Below are 27,944 nucleotides of genomic sequence, written 5' to 3' on the forward strand. Positions count from 1 at the left end.
CTATCTCCATTGGTGGCTGTCCTCCAGGGTGGATCAGCGATTTCAAACACCTCCAAATCATCTTTGAATCTGCGCCGCAACCCCTTATTTCGTTGTTAATCCAGCTTTTTAAGCGAAAATGGCGTTCGAATGGTGAACGCCCGAAATGCCAAAATCACGCAGTGGTACCAACATTACGAAAAAAGTGTACCATGGCATGACAGCCGCATTTTTTTTCTAATGTTGGTGCTACTGCGCGATTTTGACATTTCGGACGTTCAACATTCGAACGCCATCTTCTCTTAAAAACCTGGATTGACGATTTCGTTGATGTCCGGTGTTGGTTCACGTATACATTTCTGCATCGCTTGTACCTATTCCAGTCACTAACCATTTTTGTGCTCTTAAACTTCCGGTATGCTACCTCTTGTGTTTTTTGTATTGTATCTTGACTAATAGACTTCCTACGGCCGCCATCATTTCTGCTTCTCTCCGATTCACTCGATTTAGGTTCGTAAGAAGAATCTCATGCATCTCTCCTTAGAGTTCCGCCTCCAACTTTTCCGGGTTTTGCTATGTCCGGAAAGATGCATGCTAGTTTCCCGGGGTTGATTCCAATTGTTTCCAGGATCGGAAATCTTCAGCTGCATGCACTTATTTTTGATTACGTCACGGGACAGATTAAAATCAAACAAAGAAGCTACAAAATTTAATGCTCTGTGTAGTCCAGTCAACGCGCTATGCATACCATAGTTCGTTCGGCGAACAGGAACACGCAAGAACGGAGTGTTACGCAGCGTTCGAAGCGGAGCCATCATGTCTAGTCCTCGAAGAATGGCTGAGCACTGCAATTGAGAAGTCAAAGCGTGGGAGATCACGAGTGCACGGCTAACATTTCTACGCACTGCTAAGGTGTCAAGGTTGATCAGCTTACAGCGGCTTTTGTAACTAGGCAGATGAAATGGATCCCGCCAGGGGAGTCGACGGAGCGCGAACCGGATGAATCTTCGCTGCACACTCTCAATCCGCACCGCACTGTTCTCGTAGTAGGGACTCCATACGGCACAACAGTACTCCAGCGTTGAACGGACCAAAGCGCAGTACAGAGCCTTCAAACAGTAGACATCTGTAAAACCTTTTGCTGCACGGAATATGAAGCCGAGCTGTCGCGAGGCTTTGGAAATCATGAATGAGATGTGCGGCTTGTATACGAGTTCCGTGTCAAGACGCACGCCGAGGTCCTTGACACAGTTCTTCCGGGGGATTAATGTGCCGCAGATCTGGTAGTCAAACTTGATTGGGTTGCGTTTCTTGGAGAAAGTAATGACAGAGCACTTGATGGGGTTGACGACCATGCGGTTTTTTCACACCAGTCCGCGAAGATGTTCAGTTCATGTTGGAGGGCTTGAGCGTCGGCTGCATTATTCACTTGAAGTAGATCTTCATGTCGTCTGCGTAGGACAGACGCAGCCCAGAGAGGCAGTCGTTGTAGTATAGCAGGAAGACAAGTGGCCCGAGATGACTTCCCTGTGCGATACCCGAAAAGGCCCTCGAGGCAGCAGTCTCCAATCTTGACGTTGATTTTGCGGTCGGCCAGATAGGACTGGAACCAACGAAGGAGAGTCCCACCGATTCCCATCCTTTCCAGTTTTGCGATCGCAATGGCGTGGTTCAGCTTGTCGAACGCTGCCGACAGGTCGGTGTCGGAGCCATGACTGCTAGCTCGAAAAGTTTCGAAACGGCGCACAGTGTTGATATCCCACGATAGTTGTCAACGTTCCGTTTATCGCCTTTCTTGTGTACCGGAAACATGGATACGTGCTTCCAGAGCTTCGGAAATGATCCACTAGAGAGGGATAGATTGAAGAGGAGATGTAGAGGCTCCAGGATCCTGTCGATGCATTTTTCCAGGACAATCGATGGGACTCCGTCCGGGCTTGTCTTGTTGGACAATTTGAGCTTGGCAACGGGGAGGGACATTGCTGGCGGCGGCGGTGACTTGTTCTGGTTGCAGATCTTCTAACGTGAACACGCTCGAAAATTTCGCGCTGAATAGCTGGCAGATCTCCTCCGTATTCGATGCTGTCTCCTCTCCTAGGAACGTGGATGACGGTAACCCGATTTCTTTCCGCTGCTCGTTGATGTACTGCCAGAATCCTTTCGGGTTGGACTTGAGTTTCTTCTGGGTACGTACCTTGTGATCGGCGTGACACTGTCTGCTCATCCTTTTGTAGCAGCTGTTGAGTCGCACGTAATAGTTATGCAAAGGTAACGTCCGATGTTTAGAGAATTATTTCAGTGCCGACCTTTTTGCCGCCTTGACTCTCCTAAGCTCGCTGGTTTGCCATGGAACACGAGCATTCGTAACAGGTTTCTTCGGTACGTGCCTGTCGATGACGTAGCTCAGAATGTTAGTGAAGGTCTGTACGGCCTCGTCGAGATTGTCCTTGTCAAGTGTGTTCTCCCAGTCAATGCTTTGCAAAAACGAATTTGGGATGTCATCAATAACCTGCTTAGAAAAAAAAAGACCAATGCACGCAGTGTATACGATCTACATGAGATAATAAATGATGCTGGCTTTATTCACTTTTCTCCTTTCTCTCGCTTTTCTGTTTTTCAACCGATTTTTACTCTCTCTGTTATTTGTAACTGGTTTCTTCAAAATTATTTAAACCACAATCGTGTGTGCTCTCACGCGCATAAATTTGTCTGTAACCTCTGTTTAAACGATTTTTTTGTTACTTTCTTTCTGGCTGAGGAATAAAGACAAACACAAACGAAAAGATGTACACAATCGGCTTCTCTAGCTCCGGTGAATTTCCGCGCAAAATGATTCATGTATTCCAAGTAAGATTTTCACACAACAAACAAACATTCAAACACGCATACACTTTTGTTACCTTCAGATTTTTTGTTTTGTTTTCAACATAAGAGCAAACTTTCTCTCTCTCTCGGCTTGTTTTGTTTTGTTTCTACACAGCACGCGCGCTCTTACACGATGTATTTTCGCTACTTTAGTATGCAATTCTTATCCCTTATAAATTATTAGTGCTTACTACGCTCTCTGTTTGCTTTTCTCGCTCTCTCTCTCTCTCTTTCTCTGTTCATTTGCTGTCTATTTTGTTTGCTTTTTTCCGTATCATTCTATCGATTCGCATTATTTTGTTGTTTCTTTGCTGCTGTTGCTCCATACGGGTGTGTTTTTCTCTACGAATAAGTTTTTTTTTGTTTAATCCACAATCAGCTTAAAATCCTTGCTCACGCTCTCTCGCTATCGCTCTCTCCACCGACTTACTTCCCTTTTTCTTTTTTGTCAATCCAACCAACCCTTAAGTCCGCTGTCCGCACGACTCGCACGAAACTAAAATTCGACAAACGAAACGAAGATAGAGTTAACATCACTTTCTATACAACACCGCCAACCTAACCACAAAATCTCTGTTTTTTTTCTGCTGCTCGTACCTAAATCCTAACCACACGCGCTGCTGCAAAGTGTTTTACAAAAAAAAAATGAGACAGAATTAATAATAATAATCAACATAACTCATACCAACACGCGTCAATCCGGCAAATATAGGGTAATATTTTAATAGGGCGCTCGTCTTATAAATTAGCAGTAGTAAAAAAAGTTATAAAAAAAAAGTTGGGACCTTTCTTTACCCTCGTCACCTTCAAAGTTCCTTCCTTGTCCTGCTGCAACTATTGTTCTGTGCTGCGCGTCACACTAGAATTCGTTTCGAACGCATTCTAGCGAACTTTGCTTGATTTGTTTCGTACTATTTATTGGCACTCTCTCCTCTAGGAGAAGATGTCCGTTTGCTATTGGGATTTGCTCTGGCTGTGTTTATTTGTTGATGTTGTTGTTGGTTTGCGTTTTGCTGGCTATGTTTTTTGTTTTGTTTTTGGCTGATTAGCAGCTTCGTCAGTTTGTGTGAGTGTAGTTGTTTTTCGTATGCACTGTGAAATAAAGATGTGAATTGAGTGTGTGTGATTCTACGCTGTTTTTCTTTTTGTGTTAGAATATATTCTCTATCGAGTGGTTTTAAGATTCAGAATTTATTCCAGGTGTTTTCTCGCTTTTATATTTAACTGTTGTTGTAAAATCGCAAAGGAAACTTCTTTACCACGAGGAAAGAACGCAAAAACGATTAAATTCAAAACACTTTCTTCGCGGGCGCGCGCTCGCTCACTTCCAAATTCTGTCCGACCTCGCACCCCTTCCAATACAACACGTCTCTCTCTCTCTCGCTACAACATTTCATCACCGTCCGAACCATCGCAATCGATGCTTCACTCGTCCTGCATCTCCTCCGGCAGCTCGTGCGGGTTAATCATACCAGGCACCGTCATCAGAACTCGTCGCTTCTCCTCCTGCGCCTTCTTCAGCTCGTTCTCGCGCTCCTCCAGGTACAGGTCGGAGTCGTCCTCGCCCGTGACCTCCTGAAAAGATTGCTTTAAATCAGCGAAACTCTACATCACACGCGGATACCGAACCCACCTTAATCTGGATCAAAAAGTCCCTCAAATGCTCCTTAAATGCGTGCACGTCCTGGTCCAGGTTGAACAGCCCCGTCACGAAGATCTTGATCTGGTTGTCGGTCAGGTGGTTGAACGCCGACTTGAGCAGCGTCGCCACGTACTCCTGCACGTTCAGCACGTTGTCGGCCGAAGGGCCCAGGCTAACCGTGATCCGGCCCGCCTCCACCAGCGAGAACATGTACGCCAGGATGGTGGCGTGGTTCTGCAGGCTGGCCGTGTGCGACGTGTCCGTCACCACCGAGAAGATCTGCATCAGGATGTCCGTGAAGTAGGTCTGGTAGAAGCTCTGCGCCGCCTGCGGGTGCTGCTCGAGGTTCTGGAGCATCTGTGGTTTGGGGGAAATTGGAGAGAGCGTTAGGACGACACAGAAATGCACAACAGAGCCACGCGTGTAACGATTAAACCAAATTAAAACAACCAAAACGCAACACACACACATTTACGCGCACGCAAGCACACAAGCACTCGAATTTTAGATGTTTCACAACGAGCCAAATGCGTAAGGTAAAAACAATCACACTTCAAGCTGGGTTGTTCTCCAGAAACTGATGCATTGGGCGACGAATGCTGATTTAAATTGATTCCATACATCTGCGACTCCAATTCGCAATTCGAAATTCGCAATTTTCAGTGTAAGAACGGGCCTTGACCGATCTTATGCACCAGGTTCCCGACGAACACGCACTGCCCTTACACCTACATCTCACCCTTGCTCTGAGTCAGTACGAGCAGCACGCTAGAACACGCTTTGAGTGTTCGTGCCAGGCATGCACACCTTCTTTTCCGGTTACGCATTTTAACTCGGCCGGGGGTGGTACATTACGTAGGGTTTGATGTAAGTATAAGCGCCTAACCATTTATAGTGTGCCTATCAACTTTCATTAAAGCAAAAACTGTTTTATTTTTAGTTTGAATTCAAAAAATAATTGTTATTTACTGTGTATTGTTTTCTCCTGATATCTTCCCTAGTGTTGAGTCGTGTTTATCTGTTGCTATTTCTTTTGTCGCGGTGTTTTGTTACAATATTTTGGTCCTAAGCATTTTAGAAAAGTTTTTCAAAAGTACAATAGTAATATTTGTGTCATTCCATAAATTGAGTAAGGGCTCGAACCTCACTTGCTTAAGAAAAAGGTGAAGTTTCAAAGCAATGGACAGTGAAGGAAATATACTATGTAAAGAATCAGTAGTAAAAGAAAGATAGTAGAAATTAGAAATTATTCAAATAGATAAATAAAGAAAAGGCACATGATAAACAAAATTGACATCGCTGCCAAATTAAGGGAAAGCAGACAGTTTGTTACAGCAGCATCAATTGGTAAAATAGAGTGGAAAAGCGTTGAGAAATAAGAGAATCAAATAAGTAAAATCGAAATCAAATGAAGGACAGTAAACAGAAGCCGTTTTAGAAAATCAGTGAAACAAAATAAACAGAAAATAGTTGTTAGTTGAAATGGAAAGAAGAGAAACCCCGTTCTGCGATGCTCAGGTACATCCACAGCAGTTGACTAAACATACTGCGAATCAAAACAATACCGTCTACAATCACAAATTACTTCCGTTTCCCACGCGCCCCTTTCTTCTAGCCGTCTCAACTCTGACCCTCGCTGGTCAAAGGTTTACGAGTCGTTTCCACAGGCCACCAGCTAGGTTACACCTTGTCATCATGATGACTAAACCAAGCCAACGTGGAGGTAAGAAAATAGGACACTTGCAAGGAACCAGAGCCATGCTGTTTTGTCCAACAGCACTACGGATGTAGTTGGGCTCCTTCCGGGATGTTCCTCGCCTGGGTGTGTCAACCGACGAGTATCATCAGTATCATGCACCCTTGGCCTGCAAAGTAACTCACTGTAGATGCACACAAAACAGGAAAAAAAATCCAGGGGAAATTCTCGTATATGTGCCAGGCACTCTCTCCTAATTCCACCTAATTTGCTGATTTTTGCTTCTAAAACATTTTTTTTTGAAAAACTGTTGATAGAAACTTGCTCACGGTGTGGCTGGAACAAAATATTATAAACCGAGATACCCCATTATACGTAGAAAGTTGTGCTGGCCTGAATCAGAATCTATAAATATGAAAATATTCTATCGGTGAAAATTGCATTTTCTTAAATTTTAAGGTTTTTGATTTTTGCTACGGATTGTAAATTTCGCTGGCCTTCTAGCGCTTGCCGGTCCTCTTCGAGCATCGTCCACGTTTCGTGCCCGTAGAGGACGAGCAATCTTACCAGCGTTTCGTACATGGTACACTTTGTACGTCGGAAAAGGTTACCAGAACTTAACTGCCCATGATCGCATAAATGTCCCACACGTTTTAAATTTTGACGGAAAAACTGGATTTTTCCCGATTTCTAGAACAAAGTACTGGATGTTATAGGCTCTTTAGAAAGAGCACACGATTTTTAACCAAACTGCATCCTTAACTCAAAAGTGATGAAAATGCATATGGGACATTTATGCGATCATGGGCACTTAAGGTCTTGTACGGTCAATAATAGGCACGGCACGACTCCTGGTGATAATTTCTCATGATCCGAGGTACACAAACTGCTCCATAACCTCGAACTCGTCGCCGTCGATCGTCACGCTCGGTCCTATGCCGGTTCCTCCTGCCGGCAGATATTTCGTCTTCGCAACATTCACCTTCAATCCAACTTTCTCCGCTTCCCGCTTCAATTCGGTGTACTTCTTAGCCACCTCCTCGAACGTTCTGCCGACAATGTCCATGTCGTCGGCATAGCAGATGAATTGACTGGACCGGTTCATAATCATGTCCCGCATGATGAAGCCCGTCCATCTCATGACGCCTTCAAGCCCAATGTTGAAACAGAGCCCGGAGATACCGTCGCCTTGTCGCAGTCCCTTGCGCGATTCGTTTTGGGTCGGACATCGCACCCGAAATATTCACGCTGCCCCGTGCCTCATCCATCATTGACTTCACCATTCTGATCAGCTTCCCGGGAAAGCTGTTCTCGTACATGACCTTCCATATCGCCTCGCGATCGATCGAGTCGTGCGCGGCTTTGAAATCGATGAACAGGTTGTGCGTCGGGATCTGGTTCTCATTTTTTCCGTCGTCGATTTCCCCTCCACAGACTACTGAAGATGATCTGATACAGCATTTTGAAGGCCGCGTTGAGAATGGTGATGGCTCGATAGTTATCACATTACAACTTGTTCCCTTCCTTGTAGATTGGGCATTTAACTCCCTTTTTCCACTCCTCCGGTAGCTGTTCTGTTTCCCAGACCTTGACTATTAGCCGGTGCAGACGCCAGCTTTTCCGGGCCCATCTTACTAAGTTCCACACCGATACCATCCTTACCCGCTGCTTTGTTATTTTCAGCTTCTTAATAGCATCCTTAACTTCCCTCATCGTGAGTGCTGGCTCGTCCTCGCCGTCCACCATAAGGCTGACGTCGTTTCCGCCGCTGCCCTGGTACTACGCCTCTGAGACGTTCAGGTGTACGTCGAAGTGCTGCTTCCACATTTCGATCACCACATGCTCGTCCGTCAAGATGCCTCCGTCCTTATCCCGGAACATTTCGGCTCGCGGCATGGAGCCAGTCCGGGATTGGCTAAGTTTCTTGTAGAACTTGCGCGTTTCGTTAGAGCGATACAGCTGTACCATGTCCTGGCACTTCACCTCTCCAAAGCGAAGCTTTTTATCCCGGAAGAGATTTGTTTGCTGTCTTCGCAACTGTTTGTACGACTCCTTGTTCCCACGGGTGTTGCGCAGCAGCCACTTGTCCCGCGCTGCTTTCTTCTCGTCCCAATTCGCCTGACATTCCTCGTCGAACCAGCCGTTCCGTCGAACTCGGTCCAAGTTCCCGATGGCGCTCGATGCCGCTGCGGTGATGGCTGCTTCCAAATGGCTCCAGCAGGCCTCCAGAGGGGCTTCAGCGAGCTCACCCTCGTCAGGCAACGCAGCGTCGAGTACCCGCGCGTACTGGGTAGCAACCTCAGGATCCTTGAGCCGCTCCGGATTGACGGGCGAAGATACCAGATCTCGTGGACCTGGGACAGGTTAGCACAGATCACCATCAGGTAGTGGTCCAAGTCGATATACGCACCACGATACGTTCTGACGTCGATTATGTCCGAGAAGTGCCGACCATCGATGAGTACATGGTCGATTTGTGTCTACGTGTCGTTAGGTGATCTCCAGGTGTATTTGTAGAGAAGACTGTGTTAGAAGAAGGTTATACGGTTGCCATGTAGTGGAACTAATCGTGTCTCTCGTGTCGATATCCGCTCCTCACACAACTCCCTCACCTCCATATTTGAAGAGCTCTCAGGTTAATCGATCTTTTCCGACGACCCTGTTGTCCTTCAGCTGCCTGCAGCGCATAGCCTTCTCACAGGACTGCTCTATTTTAGCGCGATCACTATCTATGTGGAAATTCTTTCGAGTCCCCATAGATAGAAATTGTCTGCAACTGGTCGCGGTTGGAATTGAACTGAGTCTCTCACTCAGCAACACCAATTCAAGTCTTGTTTTTTCAGACATTGAGCTTATGATCTCACAGAAGCTCGTACACAATCATTCGCCGCCCAGTGCATTCAGCTTCGTGGAGAACAATCCGTACTACAACACACGCACAACGCACACACACACACCCTCACGCTCCCACCCCACCCACTCAAGATCATCATCACTTAGCAAAACCAAACGCGCTCACCGATCGCAACAAGGAGGAGAAGATCTTTAGGCGGTCGTTCCCAGTGTCGTTCGTTCGTTCGCTCATCGATCATCATCAACATCCATCATCACAATACTCATATATCATCGATCATCAACCGCCAGGACTACCAGACACGACCACAAAACACAACCACGACCCCGGAAGGATGATCGCCGGGGCTGACGACCGGGACTGAAAGTAAAACCAACAAGAATCATAGTGCTTTTTGCAAGCTGTAAGGAAACACAGAGGAACACTCATACCCACTCCTCTCTCGCACACCTGGCCTGTGTGGCACGTTCGGGCCGGGCCGGTCAAGTCTTACCTGCATCAGGATGTTGAGGCCGGTGTCGGCGACGTTACGCATCGTGTGCTTGAACGCCCACACGATCGAGTCGAACACCAGCTTGAACTGGTTCGGCGGAATGCTGAGGAACGCCTTGAAGCAGTGCGTGTTGACGGCCTGCAGCAGCTCGTAGAAGTTGGTCCGGTGCTGCGGGTAGTCCTCGAAGTTCTTGTTGATCATGTCCAGCGTGCAGTCGAACACGGCGTCGAAGATCTTCGGGATCTCGGGCGTGATGACCGCCTGCAGCTTGTTCACGATCGAGGCCATCGTGCTGAGCACGAGCGGTTCGCGCGCGTTCGGCACCTTCGTGCGCTGAAGACGGGAAGATCGTGGTTAGAGCGGGACTTGGAGGCGGCCACGATCGCGGCGCACTCACCTGGTAGTCAAACAGCACCGTCTCCAGCAGCGGCGGAATGAAGTTCTCCATCACCATTTGCGAGTCGTTCGACTTGGACACCCACTCGGAGATGAGCGTCAGGGTTTCCTTCTTGACGACGTGCATCGCCTTGATCAGCGGCTGGTTGTTGATCGCGAGCCCGTTCAGCGCGATCGCCTGCGTGATGTTCTCCGACATGATTTTGTACACGTTCAGCATGTCCAGGTAGATGCGCCCCAGCTGGGACACGTACGCGTGGCCGAGGGCCTTGCAGGCGCGTACGTTCGTCTTGAGGATGCTGCCGAGCTGCTTGACGGCGGCCATGTCCTTCAGGATGTCCACGTTCTTGGTGGCCTGCGAGATGATCTCGTCCCAAACCTGCGAGGGAAAAACTCGCGTTAGAGATCAACAACAGAGACAAGACCGTACGAGAAAGTTACCTGATTCGGCAGCATCATGTACTTTTCGATCAAAATATTCTGCTGAACCTGATCGACCTGGGCGGAAATCATGTAACCGACGGCTTCGTAGAACGTGTGCACCTGTCAACGAAAAGCAATCGCATCAATAAACACCGTCCAACCCCCCACCCTCCACCAGCTTCCAAAACCCACCTGCTGCGGCTGCAGGTCGCAGATGATCGTGCTCATCGTGGCGAGGATCTCCTCGATGAACGTGCACGACTCGTTCGGCTGCAGCTGGACAAAGTGCCGCCGGCACTTGAGCGCGATCTTGATGAACGTGTCGCACGCCATGTCCTGCACGCCGTCGTGCGTTTCGTGCATAAACTCAAACAGCTTGTTCACGACCGTCTTCAGGAACTTCCAGTGGGCGCGCAGAAAGCGCGGGTACTGCCCCACCACGTACATGATGTTGGACGCGATGATCGCCTTGTTGTCCTTGCCTGGGAGGGGCGAGAGGGGGAGAGAATGAAAGGTGCGTCGGGAATTAGCGGATTGGAGCGTGATCTTGTTTTTTTTTACAAATCTACTGAGTTGGTTAAAATAAATAGGTTTGTCCTTAGTGCTATGCGTGGTGAATATTGCACTTGATCGTAATTTATCGACTCACGATCAAAACTTCTAGAGCAAGATTTCGATCAACCATCGAGAAATAACGATCGAAACTTTACTATCGAGATTTCGAATCGAATTTCAAGAATTTAAAAATTTTAAGAGCTCTAAATTTAAAAATTAAAAAAAATATTAAAATCCATGCATTCCGTCAAAAGAATTTTTTTTATACAAGTCTCCATACAATTTTGGGGACTGGTCAAAATGGGTAAGTAAATGTATGAACTTATGTATCTTGAGCAGGGATTTTCTGATCGATTTGGTGTCTTTGGCAAAATTGTAGCTTATGATAAGGACTTTTCAGAAGAAAAAAAAACCATGCACAAGGAAATTTTATTTTTGCTATTTTTTTTAATTTACTTTTTATGACTTAAATTGAATTCCCAATGATATTTTTATTTTAATTTTTTTTCAAGAAATCATATCTCCTAAACCAGATTTTGCACCATCACGCATTTCAAAACATATAAGAAAAATTAATATGTTTTGGACTTTCTTGAGCCAGTGAAGGAGCCATTACACTATCGCAAACAAACAAACTAGCACTTTTTCGAGTTTGACAGTTTGCCAAACTCGCAAACAAGGCAAAATGTATGTAGGCTGACGTTTGTATAAACAAATCCAGCCAAACTGTCAAAAAGTGCGAGTTTAATTGTTTGTTTGCCGTAGTGTAATAGCTCCTTGATGGTGCAAAATCTGTTTTTCTTTTAATTTTTTTTTGTTGAACATCATTTTTAAAAGCAAAATCAAATTTGCAATCGAAAAGTATTTTACCTTTTTTTTAATTAAAATGTACCGTTTTCAAGTATAGCTACTTTAATTAGGGTATACTAAATTTTGTTTTTTTTTTAAGATTTTTTTTTTGTGTTTAAAGGGACCGGCCCGTGGCTTAATGGCTACGGCTCCCGCCTCATGAGCGGAAGGTTCCGGGTTCGATTCCCGACCGGTCTCCTTGAAATTATTCAACTATAATTGAACTTTGAATATGAACAAAAAAACGCATGGAATCAGGTGGGATTCGAACTCACACCTTTGGATTGGTAGTCAGATGCTCTAGTCACTCGGCCACCGAGGGGTTGACACCCCTTAAGTGAATTAATCCGTAGTGGTGAATTAATGTCACAAGGTCATTTACTATATATAATACAACAATCCCTTTCCCAACGATTCCCCTACACACACTACACACCATATTCTATAAACAACTCGAAGTGGTTGGTACGGTATGTCCTCACTTCTTCTACTTCCCCTGATGATTCCATGAAATGTGGGTTCAGTTCATAGAATCTGTCTCTTGCGGTTAATGCAACGCAGTAGGCCGGGCCGCTTTAGTGAGTGTAATACATTTCGGGGGTTCTCGAAAGTACTGCAATCATTAATAATGACAAGAAAGAACTTGAGGCGTAATCTAACCATAAGTTCTTCCCGGATGCTTTCTTTGGACTGGCTGCGCTTGTGATCGATTCGATTAGATTAGATTAGATTAAGGTTTTTTTTGTGTTTAAAAAATAATTCTTGAGAGGAAAGCACCTGAAAACAATTTTTAAAGGTTGAGAAAATTCTCTATAATTTTCTTCAAAAATCGGACAATCAATTTCAGATACAGCCTCACAAAGAATTCAACTTGATGAAAATGAATTTCGATAAGTGTCATCTAATTAGCTTGTTATTTTCAACGGACGATATTGTGGAAAATATTGGCGATTTTCAATGTTAAAAATTGAAAGTTATAGTAACAGGTTTCTAGCGAGTTGTTTTCCTGTTTTCTGTTTCCTTTACAGCAAACTTCATAAACATATTGTTTATCGGTAAACTTAAAGTTTTGTGATTTTTTAAATAAAAATATTTAAAAAAAATTATAATTTGGTCTAAACTGTAAAATAAGCATATTTATTTATTTTTAGACCTTTTTAAAAATTAGGCTTCATTTTGATTTTTTTTTTATTGCAGAGATCAGAAAATTTTGTAAAAGTTTCAATTTTTAACATTGAATATTTTCCGGGATATCGTCATTTGAATATACAGGCTGAAGTTTCATCCAAATCAAAACTGAAATTCTGAAAGACGCAAAAAAAAAAATTTGCAAAGTCGTAGAAAACGACAAAAAATTGTAATTTTGTTTATAAAGGAAATCCTAAATTCTTTATTTTTATTTTAAAAAAGACCAATAAAACTTACAAATTTTGATGCCTCTTATGCTAACTAGATAGAAAAACCAGCAAGCTTAGTACAAGAGAGCATAGAGGCATCGATTTAGTAAGTTGGGAACTGAAAAGGATATTTCTGAAACTGAAAAAAAATATCTTAAATTGAGAAATTTCTAAATCCACAATTGGAAATTATAAAATTTTGAGATTAAGAATTATTGTTTTTTTAAATAAATTTTAGATAATTTTTAAATTTGAAACTTGAAAAAAACAAAAGCTCAACAATCAAAAATAAAAAAAAATATTTAAAAGTTAAAAAAATAGTGAGTTTTTTATTTTTTCAATTCAAATTTTATTTTTTTAGATAGCTTTTGGGATAGATTTTTCCAAAAAAGTGTCCACGCATTTGTGGAAATAAAATGTCCCATCCTCGAGGGTCCCAGATCTTTGCGGCATACTTTACGCAGTGGCCTGGCCGTTTAGAAAAGAAGGATGTTGAAAGTAATTCTACTTCATTCCATATCAACAAATTATTTTTGCGGTTAAATAGACACAGTGGGGCTGGCCATTGTTAGGAATAACCCCTCTCCAAGATGCCTCGAAAAAATGTTGGACTAAAGTCTAAAGTTTGATTTGGTAGACTCACCCTTCTTGTGCTCGCACAGCCCGAGCAGCTCCTTGATGACCGTCACCAGAAACCGCTTCTCGTCGTCCTCGAAGAACGAGCCGGAGATCGAGCCGATGGCCCAGCACAGCGTGTTGAGGTTCTTCCAGGAGAACTCGGTCCCGTTGACCTGGTGGCACAGCTTCTCCGTCATGATACGCTCGGTGTCGGCGTAATCCAGATGGGTCAGATAGACGAGCGTTTCGCGCATGTTCTTGTACAGATTAATACTGTTGGTGTCTTTCATGAACTCGCGCACGACTTCGCCGTTCTCGTTCTCGACGACCAGCACCTCCTCGGGTTTGGCCATCCGCGAGATCATGATGTAGCGCACCTTGGACAGAATCTTGGCGTAGAACGAGCGCCGCTGGCTGGTGCTGTACGAGTCTTTGTACAGGTCCGAGGCAAGGCTGTTCCAGTACTCGAGGCAGATTTTGAAGATCTCGACGTCCTCGACCTCGGAGATCATCACCAGGTAGTCGAGGGCCTTGAGCACCGTGTCCATGGTTTCCCGCTTCTCGACCAGCGCCGAGTGTACCCGCAGGAAGGTGCACAGGAACATGGCCAGGTTCTGGACGAAGCACTGTTCGTCGTCCGAGCCGTTCGCGTAGATCTGGTTCATGTTGGTGCAGGCCGGGATCATGTTGTCGAACTGTTCCATCGTCTGCTTGAACATTGCTACGAAGATGTGTCCGTAGTTGGCCAGCTGCAGACCGGCAATTTCCGAGAGACATTTGAGCGTGATGTTACGGAACATCGGTATCGTCAGGAAGCGGCAGACCAGCATGTCGATCAGCTTTGTCTCGAAAATGTATCCCAGCGGGATCCAGTTCAAAAACTTTAGCAACGTTTCCAGCGTGGCGGAAATCAACGGTGCGTTCAGCGAGTTCTCCAGCACAAACTGACACAGCTGGAACACCTGCGAGAACTCCGAGCACATCGTGTCCTTCAGATGCTTGGCCTTGGTCTGCGTGATCTGGCCGGAGGAAAAGTCAAACACCTCCTCGCTGAGCAGCTTCAGGATGATCATGTTGTTGTGACAGAGCGTTTCGTTCGTCTTGGACGCGCCCACGATATCGCTGATGAACGTCTCCCAGTTGTTTGGCCATTCGCGCTTCAGTATCTGCACCAGGATGATGTTCAGCTTGTTCAGGTAAACTTTGTTCGCCTCCATCACCGTCGCATCCTGGGACGTCTTGATGATCAGCCCCACGACGTACTTCTTGATGCCTTCGCACTGATTTCGGGGCAGAATTTTCCAGCGGGTCTTGATGACCTCCTCGAGGATCTGCAGGGCGTAGAACTTGGTCTGCTGGTTCTGCGAAAACTCCAGAATGCTGTCCACCCGCGTCCACGCGTCCGGGTGTTCCTTCAGCGTCGTCAGGACATTCTGCGCCAACCGGAGCTGCTCTCCGGTACTGTTGTACAAACAGTTCACCACACTGTCCAGCAGGCCAATATCCAGCTTCTGGGAAAAGTCCAGCAGCTTGTTGGCTTCCTCCATACGAATCATTACGACCGACATCGTGTTTTTTTTTCTCGCTCGTTCTCTCTTTAGCTGCCTCTATCCCTCGTTGTTATCCTCACAAAAATAGCTAGGACAGATATCAAATGGGTACACAATTACAAAAACGAACTTCCGTTTCACACGCGCTATCACTTTTGACTTGTCGCACTCGTTCCACAGAATCAATCACTCGCACGTTCGCGCTCGCTCGCTCTCGGGCACTCTCTACCTCTCTCTCTCTGGCAGACGACGGTTGGTTGGGTTTGGGTTGCGCGCTTACATTGAATGTCCTCTTCCGCTGCGACCGCCGCTTCCGGTTTCACTCTCGCTCGCTCTCCACCAATAAATATCACGGACCAAAACCACTTTCGCTCGCGCAACCAAGGACTCGCAAATGCATTCAAAAATCTCTCGCACACACCACACGGTTTTCGCGCGACGAGCTGCCACCCCGTCAGAGATGGAACATCCGGGATTCCGTCACACACGCACACACACGCTAGATGGGGGTGCTGAAGTTGGTCGTAGTTCACTGTTGCTGCTGCCCTCTGGTGTGTCTGTTCACACTGCTGCTGGATTTTGTATCGATCTCAGGTATACCAAACGCATCAACATTCAACAATCCTGCGGGAAGAGGAGAGAAACAATCAATACCGTTGTTTTTTTTTTGTAACTGGGGTATAAAGGGGGTTCAAATGATACGAGTTGATACCGATTGCCGCGTGCTGATCCGGGGTGATGCGTGATGCTGCGCTGCTTCAATGTCTGTTTCGAGGAATGAGCGTTTCCCGAACACCGACGTCAACTTTTAATACCTCAGTGTAGGATTCTTCTCATATTATATACAGGGTTGTTACGGACGGCGCGGATTTGCTGACTAATTTTGCTCAGGCGCGGATGGCAATTTTGATAGAATTACTTTCAAGTTATTAAGAAAAATATTATCATGAAATACGAGAATTTGTGAGAATTTCCATTGAGTGCAATTTCAATTTCTTATTCGTAGATTTTTTTTCTGGAAATGTTTGTATTTTCTCAATACGAACCGTCGAAAAATTAAGATGAAGATTATGTAGAGATTAATTTTTAAATGTATGGTTGAGAATTTCTTAAATAAAATTATTACTACACTTAACTCATTTCTTAATATATCGGCTCTGAATATGTAATTTCTTTGAGTTTAGTGTAATGTTTTTTAACCTTATTTATTTTTAATTTTATTGTGGGTATATTCAATTTGACTTTGAATTTTAGATGGGATTTACCCGTAGAAATATTTTTCTAAATTTAAACATTCTTAGCGGAAAATAAAAAGATCAGAACATTGAAAAATTAATGCTCCATCATTCAAAATTAAAATTTTTAAAATTCGATACTTTTTTTATATTTTAATAGTTTTTTTTAATCAAGACTTTTAAAATTCTGATTAAAAATTTTTCGAATTTCTAAAATTCTAATTTAAAAAATCCGAAATTTCTAAATTCAGAATTTTAAAAATCTGAAATTCAAAACTCCAAAAAACTAAAGAATCAAAAATTCAAAATTTAAAGAAAAATTTAAAATTAAAAAAAATCAAAATAAAAAAAATCAAAATATAAAAAATCTAAATTTGAAAATCAAAAAATATTAAATTTAAAAAAAAATTGCAAACAAAAAAAAACCGAATTCTCACAAATCTCAAATAAAATTTAAATTCTTAGATTCTTAAATTCCTAAATTCTTAAATTCTTAAGTTCTTAAATTCTTAAATTCTTTAAATCTTAAAATCTTAAATTCTTAAATCCTTAAATTTTTTAAATTCTTAAATTTTAAGAAGAAAATATTTCAAATATTGGAAATGTAGTTTGTTTCGGAATGAAATTATAGTGAGGAATTTAGAATACAATCTGTATTAGAATTCATAGATTTAGATTTTTTAGAATTTTGAAATCTTAAATTTAGTCATATTTAAATTTTAGATTTTGGTTTTTTTGAGCTTATATTTTTGAAGTTAAATTTCATTTATTAGATTTTTAAATTTTGTTTATATTGGTTTATAATTTTCTATTTTGTTTATATTGGTCAAAATTATTGTTGTGTCCCTCTGATTTGCAAAAAGATTTTTTTTTGTGACATTTTGCTTGACTTCTCTCGAGGTGTTTTTTTAAAAGGATTTGTTGCTTTCATTCCTTCAAACGAGTTAATTTTTTTTCAAATACTTTCTGTATTAGTTTTTTTCTTTGGAAATAACATTTCTTGAATGTTGGTCGCGATTTTTTTTAAATGGCGTGCATTTCGCCCAAATTGAGGTTTCGGTCGGCGCGGATTTTTTTTCGACTTTCCCGTAACAACCCTGAAATTGACGAACTTTTCCAAAGTGATCAAATCGCTCCTAACTCAATGCAACTCTGATTGTCTTCAAACAATTACATAGTTCTCATTCCAGTTCACGTTCCAAAACTCTTCTTCTCATATAACATAACTGGACGAATCCAAACTTCATGCAACTCTGATTGTCTTAGAACATTGTCGTAGTTCTCATTCTATCCAGTTCCAGAGTTGGCTTTATTACGTCCCAAATTCCCTTCTTCTCATGCAACATATCTGGACAAATCCAAATTGACTAACTTTCCAAAGTGATCAAATCGCTCCTAACTCAATGCAAATCTGATTGTCTCCAAACAATGCCATAGTTCTCATTTCATCCAGTTCCAGCGCTGGTTTGACCACGTTCCAAAACTCAAACATATCTGGACGAATCCAAATTGACGAACCTTTCCAAAGTGATCAAATCGCTTCTAACTAACTGTTGCACACCCTGGACTAACGAAGCAACCCATTCAAGCAATCGAAGCAACCATCAATCATTCAAGCATTAATTCACCATTCTACTTCTGACACTCGAACAAACAAGAAGTAAATAAATTAGCTCTCACGAAATACAACATTGACGACGTGTTCCAGCTCCAGCGACAGCCAGTCAACGAAAACACAGTCCGTCCTACCACCATCACCCTGCTGGTGCTGTGGCGACATGCATTTCGTTCGAGACTGCGCCTACAAACAGCACGTCTGCCAGGACTGCATGCAGACCGGCCACAAGGAAGGTTACTGCAGCTGCGTGCCCAAGAAGTCCAAGAACAAGCAGCAGACGAACGTCAACAGCCTGTATGCCGCCAACTGGGTCAACTCTACCTCGAAGCGTAAGTTCCTGACGGTGAGCATCAACGGTTCCCAAGCATCTCTACAGTTCGACACCGGCTCGGACATCACAGTGATCTCGCGGAAGCAGTGGTGCGACAACATGGATTCACCGCCGCTGTCTCCCACCAAGCAGATTGCCAGAACAGCCTCTGGTAAGTCACTGTCCCTACTCGGTGAGCTTCGATGCCAAGTCACACTCGGAGGCGTCACCAGAACCGGAACTTTCTATGTGACTGACAAGCAGATCAACCTTTTCGGTCTCGACTGGATCGAGCTTTTTGAGCTGTGGTACACCCCGATGTCAGCAGTATGCAGCAGCGTCACTGGAAAGGTTAACCGCGTCAAGCAGCAGCGTTCTCTTGCAGTCAAATCGCAAGGGGAGGCAAACATGAAAACAGGTCTAGGTCCGACCGATGCAGCTTCCAGCCCGTCCGAATCCACGGCATGGCACGAAGAACATCTCCGCTGGTACTGTTCCCAATATCTCACCGCTTGAAGATGGCGAGCGATCTGGATCGCACCAAGTCGCACCCTGTGCTGGTCTTAAGGGGGAGATGTTGCACACCCTGGACTAACGAAGCAACCCATTCAAGCAATCGAAGCAACCATCAATCATTCAAGCATTAATTCACCATTCTACTTCTGACACTCGAACAAACAAGAAGTAAATAAATTAGCTCTCACGAAATACAACACTAACTTAATGCAACTTTGCTTGTCTCCAAACAATGCCATAGTTCTCATTCCATCCAGTTCCAGCACTGGTTTGACCACGTTTCAAAACTCCTCTTCTCCTCATATAACATACCTGTACGAATCCAAACTTCTTGTAACTCTGATTGTCTCCAAACATCGTCGAAGTTCTTGCATTCTAAGTACTTGAAGTTCACATCCGTGTTAGGGAAGCGCTCATTTTTTTTTCCAGTGACCAATTTTATGCATTCTAGGTACTTGACCTTTTCGTCGGATAGCGCTAATTTTGCTAGCAAATTCTCAACATTTGAATTATTTTGATAGTAAAGCTTTTTTTCTGATAATTTTAAATCTATTTACCAATAAATAATTATTTCCTGCTGTTTTTGTGCTTCACTATACCTTTCAATTCCGCAATAAAACTATAAGATTTCCCAATGTTCTACCTAGCCTTACATCAGAACCTGAACTTGAGCAACAACTGAACCTAACCCGTGTAGTCCTGTTCATTCCTGTAACCCACCCCCATTTATCGTGCGCGTGACTCACGGAACCGATTCACTACAGTCGATAATTATAGCCCCAATTGCTCCCGGCAGTGCCAAATGTCAACGATAAGCTCCAAAATGTACTGCTACATTCTCCACGAAAACACATCGTTCTGTTTATTATGTTTATACTTAGCACCCAGCATCTCGATCACCCACACTTGTTCAGGGTGAGGAACGGAGGGTCAATATTTGCGCTGCTTCGCCGACTCTTTACCTTCTTCAACTACCCTTTTTCCACTTGGACGAATGGTCCACGACCGCGGTGGTCCACTGGGAGCTTCCAGAAATAAGAAAAAAAAGTTCAACATTTCGATTGCTTCCGCGCGCTTCCGTCATTCTCATCTTTCCTCGCCACACTTTTCATCACGACTCATCTCTCCGTCACGCTGCTTTTCGCTTCTCACTTTTGGTCGCGGGTTGGCAGACTTTTCGTGTGAGGAGGAGGAGGACGACACACACAAATGCACGATTTGTGTGCGAGTATAAATGGCGTGCCATCGCATGTTCTGGTATGCGTCATTCCCATAGCAGGTCATGTCACGGTTTAGTGTCCTTTGGGAATGCCTCCTTCGATGTTTTTGGATAATCCTTCCAGAAGCATTCCGTTGACGCAACGCGAAGCCTGACGCGCACAACCTTGGCCTTCGAGCGAACACAATCATCCGTTGGAGGCGGCAGGTTGGTTGCAGCTGTTCATTCATACTTTGTTCCGTTCCAAGGGTTCAACCAGTGAAGCGTTGAACTATGCTCGACCGACGAACATGGCGTAGCGTACCGCTACGGCGTCGGGGTCATGAAGGTAAACCCTTCCGTTACCCTCTCCTCGTGGTGTGGGAACTTGGCGCTGAATAGTATACACAGCAAGAGTAGGCGCAGAAAAATCCATCGCAACTTTTCACTCTCTTTTCCCTTCTTTCCAGTACGGAATTCTGTCACGTCTCTAACTCTGTAAAGGCGCTGCTCTTGCTGAATGGAACCATTCCTCCAACAGTTCTCATCGTTCACCGTTGGCCATGCCATAGTGCTGCTGCGGCTGTTATGCTCTGTGTGTAATGTTGTGTATCTCCCCCGCGAAAAAGAAAAAAGAAACAAAGCCACACACAGAATTCCAGCATCGGGACCACCACCAGCGTCTCACGTATACTCTGTCCGTGGTGGAGGCTCATTCACGTTTCATGCTGATGGTTTGGCGTTTGGCACTATTGACGACAGGCCTGCAAAATGTTTCCAACCCAGCGTACACATGAAGCAAACCAAAATGTCAGTTCACTGCTAGCATCGGACTGTAAGCCTACTGTGTCCGTTCAACCACTGCCGCCTGACTCGTGCCGGTCGGCTGCTGGAGAATGAGAGACGTGAAAAAATGAGCTACACTCACTCAATTCGTGTCGTATGACTGACTCGTAAAATCCTCTTTAAACACTATTTTGACTATTTTTAAACAATTGAATGGTTCTAGACTGTGCAAAACACTTAAAACAACCATAACTTGTATTCAAAATTACATTTCCACGCATAAATACCAACTTTTTGTGTAAAAACTTGCTTCTTTATGTGTGTGCGTGCAACGTCGAATGAGCGTTGGTCGACTACTGCCTCGCATTGCAGCTGCTCAGTGAGCTAGGGCACTCACGACTGAGTCGGGTTTGTTTATGTCACGGTTTTGCGGTTCTGTGAATGGATCTGAAAAAATCGTGTATGCGTCGCCGATTTTTGCGTCAGGACCCCTGACATTTTCAGCTATGATTGACGATTCGATATCGAGTTTTTGTAAATATTCGCAAAATATCCCTTTTGGTAGCATCGCAGCTCAGAAGGCACGTCGGCGGATGAGTCACTTGTGACAGTTGGTCGCATTTTTTTTTTATTCTCTGTCCTCTATCTTAACCCTAACTGGCTCAATCGGTCTTGCCATCACGGAGCTGTGTGTCTATTTATAGATCTCAAGATGTATTGTTCTTGTTCATGATGGATGATGATGATCTCCAGGGGAGTCTTTTTGGAAGAGTCTTCCTTCCTTCCTCAACGCGTTGTGGTGTTGTTGATTGGACATCTTCCCGTCCTGTTTGCACTCAACCACCACTATCTGGTTCTAGCGGGGGGAGCGGCGTGCGTGGTGGTTTTGGTAATTAATTACCGGGGTTCTGGTGCTCCCAGCGGGAGCAAGGGGGTCTAGTTTGCCACCGAAAAATCGGTAACGAGGTGACCGGGCGGGATTCGATCCCTGATCGTCTGCTTGAAAGGCAGATCGCCATATTAATTAGGGGGAAATATACCCATTTTAGCCTAATAAAAGGTCGTTTCTAAATTATGCTGGATAATCTGGAGTGTTCCTTGAAATTTACTTATGATTTGTAAATATTGCTCGGTATGTTCTAGAGATCGTACCGAGGTGCTCGCATTTCCGTAAAACTTCATCAATTCCAACTCATTTAGATAAATTCGAAAGGTCTTTTGAAGCACTTCAAAATGTGCCATAGACATCCAGAATTGGTTTGAGTTTTTCTGATGACCGATTCTTCGGCTCCTTTTCAAAAAAAATCCCAAGTTTTTTTCAGCGTTCTGGCTGAAGTAGCAAAATAAAAGAGGAAACCCCCCAATGTTATTACATATTCGGAAAGATAATTGACTTTCCTTCAAAGAAATGTCATGTAGAATGAAACATATAGTTCCCGTGCTTCTCCTGAAATGAAAATGTAGCGTGACGGGACAACATCGTAAAATTGAACTTTTGATTTTTTTAAACTTTTGCTCTTCTACGCATTATCACAAATTGAAAAACAAATCTTTTACTCCTTGAACTGAACGAATTGGTTAAAATTTGAGTTTTTGCCAGCCATTTCCCTGCGTGACGGGACAACGGAAGGAGCAGATTTATGAAAAAACTCCTCTCCGATCAAAGGCTTGCAGATCTATTTTGTCAATATTTTTGGCTTTTGAGGTAAGAAAACGCAAACGGTTGACCACGCTCCATACAAAAAAAATTTTTTTTTGTATGAAAAATGAGATGATATTGAGATACCAATGAGATGAGATTACCAAAAAAAAAAAGTGTTTATGTGGTTTATGGATGGTCCCACATTAGGTATCCTCGGAAAATTTCGTGTAAGTTTGAAGTATTGGAGTTGTAAATTTGATTGCAAAAAATGCCATTTAACCATTGAATTTGAAATTTTAACTTGTTTGATATCTTTCACTGCTTTTTCAAAATGGTGGATGAGGAGAACAAAATTTCTTGAAGGTTCATTTTTCAAAGTGCGGTAAAATCAATAGTTTTTTGACAAATAAGTTTGAAACAGTCAGAACTAATGAAAAGCAAGTTAATTGATTGTAATGCGGTCAATAAACTTGTTGTAACATCAGTTTGTCTATATTTTAGTTATTTTTGGGCTCGACAAAAACTTTTAAAAATATTTGTACTAGCCTTACAAGCATATAGAAAAAAATCCCAAGTGTATTCCCCGCCCATTTTTCTATTATCGGCTGAGTTCTTTTTCTTCTAGCGTCTTTTGTGTAGGCTTAATGCTGCCATTTCTGGCATTTGTAGAAAAAGTTTCCTGGCCTCACTGGCTCACTTCCAACAGGCGCTGCTGGTAGTGTTGGTGGCCAGCCTTTGTTCTTTATTAGCCTTCGCTTCTCGCTCGGCTTTAGTTAGCTTTCGATTTGAATAGGAATATACGTTAAGTGACTCGGCGCGTTTGTTTTTTTGATAGCGCTTGCTAATTAATTCCGCAGTAACAGTTCAATAGGGCGTATCTGCGTTTGTAAACAAGCAGTCTATCCCTGTCTTACTTGACGTGAACTGTCACTTGAGCAAAAGGGATAGACTGCTTGTTTACAAACGCAGATTCGCCCTATTGAAATGTTACTTCGGAATTACATGTTCATGGATTATTTTTCAAGTCAGTGGCTAAACCATGTTTAAAATAACATGTTGCCGGTAGTTGGAAGCAATTTCATATCGGGGTGGTGCTGTTGCTCGTAAGATTATGGCCTAAATTGTTTTTTTTTTGAGCTTTAATCGAGCAACAAACTCTCCATATGGCGAATATAGGTATTTGATTAGAATAAAATCCCAACACGAAAAAAAAAATAATTTAGTATCTTCCGGCAAAAAATATGCAATTTAGGCAGCTTTCCATACAAAAAGGTTACGGAAAAGTTCGAAAACCTGTATCTTTTGAAGGATTGTGATCGGTTTGGTGTATTCGGCGAATTAATAGGTATTACTGAGGATTATTCAGGAAAAAAAAACTTAGCAGCATGAGCATGAGCATGAGAGACCACCCATGGTTGTCCTTCTCCGTTGCTGAACAGGACCGTAATATCCTATCAGCACTACCACTCAAAGGATTCAACGATCTAATGATGTTTCTCTTATCAACAGCATGCATGAATGCGCTGAAAAGATAAAACATCAAGATCATCAAAACTAGATCTGGAACAAATAGGTAACAGTCATTGGCCACCAACGGCGCCCGCCATGTCAGTTTGTAGATCTCGAGGGAATGGGACGGGAATGTTAGTTAGCACAGGCTGCTACCAAGGGTGGGTTCTATACGATATCCACACCCCCGCGTGTGCCGGAAAACTACTTCTACTTGGGATTTTGTTAGTGGGAAAGGGTAATGGCCAGGATTCATCATAGAAGATGATGATGTGACCCAATAATCAATTAATTTCGTTTAATAGGGTGGTGTATTATTCTCAAGGCAAACAATCGGATGCTGCGGATGAGACTATTCCCGTTTATTTGCTGTTGAGTTTAGCATAAATGATTCAATCTTATACAGCCGGCTGTGGAAAGATAGAATCAAAATTATGTGTAATTAAAAGGTGAAATATTATACTCAGCGTAACATATTTACGTGAAGTTGACCTGAGACTATTTATACTTTTAAATTATTATAAGATGAGCGACCAATTGATTACTGATGAGTTATGAGTTATCTGAAGGACTTGAACAATCGCGTTGAAACAATATTTGTTACCGTGCTTTACGAGCTATAATGCTAAAAAGTATTTTCGCGGGAAACGAATGGTCGAATATAATTTGTATTATGCTAACGCAATTAAGAACAAAACTTCCCATGAAACAATCGCGAATCATAGAACAAAGAAACCCGGCTGTGATGTGTATCAAATACATGACTAACAAGAAAGACGATCGCGATATTTGAATTTTACAATCTAACTAAGTAGAAAAAAGCCACGTCAAACATACGGTCAAACGACGGACAAGCATCGCAAAACGGACTCGATTGTTTTTTTTTTTTTTTTTTTTTTTTATTCAGGAAAAAAAAACTTAGAGACATTTACAAAAATGAAAGGTTCGAAAGGTCTTTTGATTACCTATCCAAGAACAAGTCGCATGATAGATTCGGACAATGTTTTTATCAAAATATCTGAGATCCGCCCTTCCAAAAGTGCATAAATTATACTTAAGTGTTTATAACTATTGATAGGGTTATCAGATCTTCAAAATCTATTGAACCCGTTGGAAAGGTCTTTTTATTACCTATTAAACGACAAGTCGCATGATAGGTCCAGACAACCTTTCTAAAAATGTATATCATGCCGGGTTTCCTTACAAAAAAAAACATTCTTTTTACAAACTTTCAGACTTTTGTTAAAAACGTTTTTTTAGCATAACTTTTGAAGTACTTAACTAAACTTAATACTTTTCAATAGCGACTTATGGGACCCCAAGACGGATCGAATGAGACCAAAACAGACAACATCGGTTGAGCCAGCGCCGAGATAATCCAGTGCAATTTTTTTTTTTTGATCAAAATCCCCCCACACGCACAGACATTTGCTCAGAATTTGTTTCAGATTCGATAGGTACACATGAAGGTGGGTCTAGGAGGTCTAATTGAGAAGTAAATTTTTCGAGTGACTATATAGCCTTTCCTCAGTATGGTGAGGAAGGCAAAATGCAGTTTTACGTTTTAACAGTAGTTTTTTTAAGTCTCATAAGAACAAAATAAGCTGTATCATTTGTTATACCACGAGCAAGTGGTAAACAGGTGGTTTTTACAGGCGAGTTTCTCTACTCGATTTGCCTTTGTCTGCGTAAAAATAGTATAAACTCAGCATCGTATTGTGCGTGTCAGAAACCGTGGATATCTCTATAAAATTACACTGACCTACAAAAAAAATTACCGCGCAGACTCAACTCGAGGGGAAGCATGAATTTTGAGGTCCCTAGAAACACGTACACTTCTTGGTGCACCTTGAATTTCTCAAAAATATTTAGACAAGGCCGAATGTCGCACTTGTATACAACCAAAAATGGGATTAGTGAACAATACTAATTCTCCATACAAATTTGTGAAAAACCATTCGGCCCTGTATAAATATTTTTGAAAAATGCAAAGTGCACTTCTGGAGTTTTTTTTTTTTTTTTTTAAAGTGTCCAATAAACAAAATTTCCAGTTTTTGCTTTTTGAGTGTTTTTGAAACCGCATTGAGTCAGGAGTATTAAAAAAAAACACCCAAAAAGCAAAAACTGAAAATTTTGTTTATGGGACCTTTTCAAAAAACAAACTCCAGACTTGTTTCTGGGGACCCAGAACATCCTCTCGAGTTGAGCCTGCGCAGAAATTTTGTTGGTCGATGTTATCAACGTGGGGCTTTGATGAATCTCTGATCGGCACTGAAATCCCAGAGGTTATCTTTTAGCTTATATAGTATCGCACGGCATGTTGCTGCTTCCACGCAAAAGAAAACTGTTGCATCGCAGACATCATCTCTGCTTGGGACGTAAGATTCAAGTACCTAGAATATCATGCCAAAAGCATGCGATGGTAACGCGTGACATCTCTAAATGTTTGGATTGACACCGCAGATAGAGCTTCAAGACAAAGTTCTTTGTCAAAATGATTTTTTTAAGCGTTTTCCTTACATTGACGAAAAGATCAAGTACCTAGAATACATACAACGGTCTACCGAAAAATAGCTTCCCTAACACGGATGTGAACTTCAAGTACCAAGAATGCATAAACTTTAAAAGTAATTCTAGCGCTTACTCATAAAAATAATTATTACTGAATTTCTAGTACCTCTACATAAATTAAACTAACATGAACTAAGTTATTCAACGCCATTCCGGTTATTGCGCGAAAAAACTTCTATTTTTTATAACTAAACAGCAATGTCATAATACTAGCACAGTAAAAAACCCTATCCTATTTATCTAACTCATTGTTCCTTACAAACTAACTTTTCTTTTCCAGAAAATTCTTGACAAACAAAAAACCTTCAAGCAAAACTTTCCCAACACCATTCATTAAGCACACTTTGCAGATTTTGCAACATCCCTCTCGCCTCAACTTACCACAACTGTCCAACCCCTCTGCCGCGCGCCCGTTTGACGTCAACCAAAACAATAAACAACCCCACTAATCTGGCAACCCTGGCCCAAACTCACTGGCTGGATGACACCAGGAAGAAAAAGACGAGAAGAAACCCCAAAAAGATGTCTCGCAAAACCTAACCTACATTCGCCTTTCTCTCCCTCTCTCTTTCTTGGCGCAGATTCCTTTTGCCATCATCCGTCGGAACTCCGCCGCCGTTGCGCTCCTCGCGGGAGGTGAGCTGTTTCGCTCACTCACTCACGGAGGGTGAGCAGTGAGCGCGAACCGTTTGGTGGGAAGTGAGAAGTCCGAAAAAAATCGCAGGAGAAACGCAGAAAAAAAGGACGCAATTACGTATTACATGCCGTCGGATGGGTTTCCGGAGGTTGGTGCGGGCACTTCCGGCCACGGAAGGTGGTTCCACTTGTGTTTTGCGAACCTAACGGGCACTTTTCACGCTGGGAAATTTCCATGCTCGCGCAGGAGGGAAAAAAAGATGAAGAGACGATGACAGACATTGAAGCAGCACATTTTTCACCACACTTGGGGGCCCCTTCCCGGGCAGCACTTCCGGCAATCTGCACCACACCCGCACGCGGCGCGACCTCCCGAACGCGGTGCGCACACTTTTGGTCACTTCCGGCGCCGAATTCACGGCGGAAAACGCCCGCAAAAATCGCTTACTTTTTCGCTCGTGACAAAGTCAACAACGCATTCACTCTCACTCACACTCTCATTCGAGAAAACCGAGCTCACATCTCTTTTTTCTTCGTTTCGTTTCACGCGCGATGAGGCTGCTGCCGTTTGGAAATCGAATCGAAGAACAACTGGCTGGCCTGCGA

The 27,944-nt window shown here is 43.1% G+C and overlaps 1 protein-coding gene and 1 long non-coding RNA gene across 4 annotated transcripts; one reads left to right on the forward strand and one right to left on the reverse strand.

Annotated features, from left to right (window-relative positions):
- Positions 1 to 255: 255 nt before the first annotated feature.
- On the forward strand, positions 256 to 3,490 carry LOC119766614. Its single transcript, XR_005277011.1, has 2 exons — positions 256 to 394; positions 490 to 3,490. It is a non-coding gene; the product is annotated as an uncharacterized LOC119766614 (long non-coding RNA).
- On the reverse strand, positions 2,527 to 27,944 carry LOC6041631 (exportin-1). 3 transcript variants are annotated; one of them, XM_038251549.1, is made up of 9 exons: positions 27,787 to 27,944; positions 15,598 to 15,941; positions 13,793 to 15,405; positions 10,541 to 10,830; positions 10,367 to 10,468; positions 9,927 to 10,304; positions 9,530 to 9,862; positions 4,478 to 4,843; positions 2,527 to 4,419 (listed from the first exon to the last, which is right to left on the reverse strand). In XM_038251549.1, exons 3-9 carry the CDS (start codon positions 15,333 to 15,335, stop codon positions 4,270 to 4,272), a joined length of 3,162 nt encoding a protein of 1,053 aa, XP_038107477.1. In that variant the 5' UTR covers positions 15,336 to 15,405; positions 15,598 to 15,941; positions 27,787 to 27,944; the 3' UTR covers positions 2,527 to 4,269. The 3 variants fall into 3 exon arrangements, with proteins under 3 accessions (XP_038107477.1, XP_001850861.1, XP_038107478.1); XM_038251550.1 differs by lacking the exons at positions 2,527 to 4,419; positions 4,478 to 4,843 and adding an exon at positions 9,287 to 9,396; XM_001850809.2 differs by lacking the exons at positions 15,598 to 15,941; positions 27,787 to 27,944 and having other exon boundaries at positions 13,793 to 15,571.

Source organism: Culex quinquefasciatus, chromosome 2 (assembly GCF_015732765.1).
Source record: "Culex quinquefasciatus strain JHB chromosome 2, VPISU_Cqui_1.0_pri_paternal, whole genome shotgun sequence".
Lineage (NCBI taxonomy): Eukaryota > Metazoa > Arthropoda > Insecta > Diptera > Culicidae > Culex > Culex quinquefasciatus.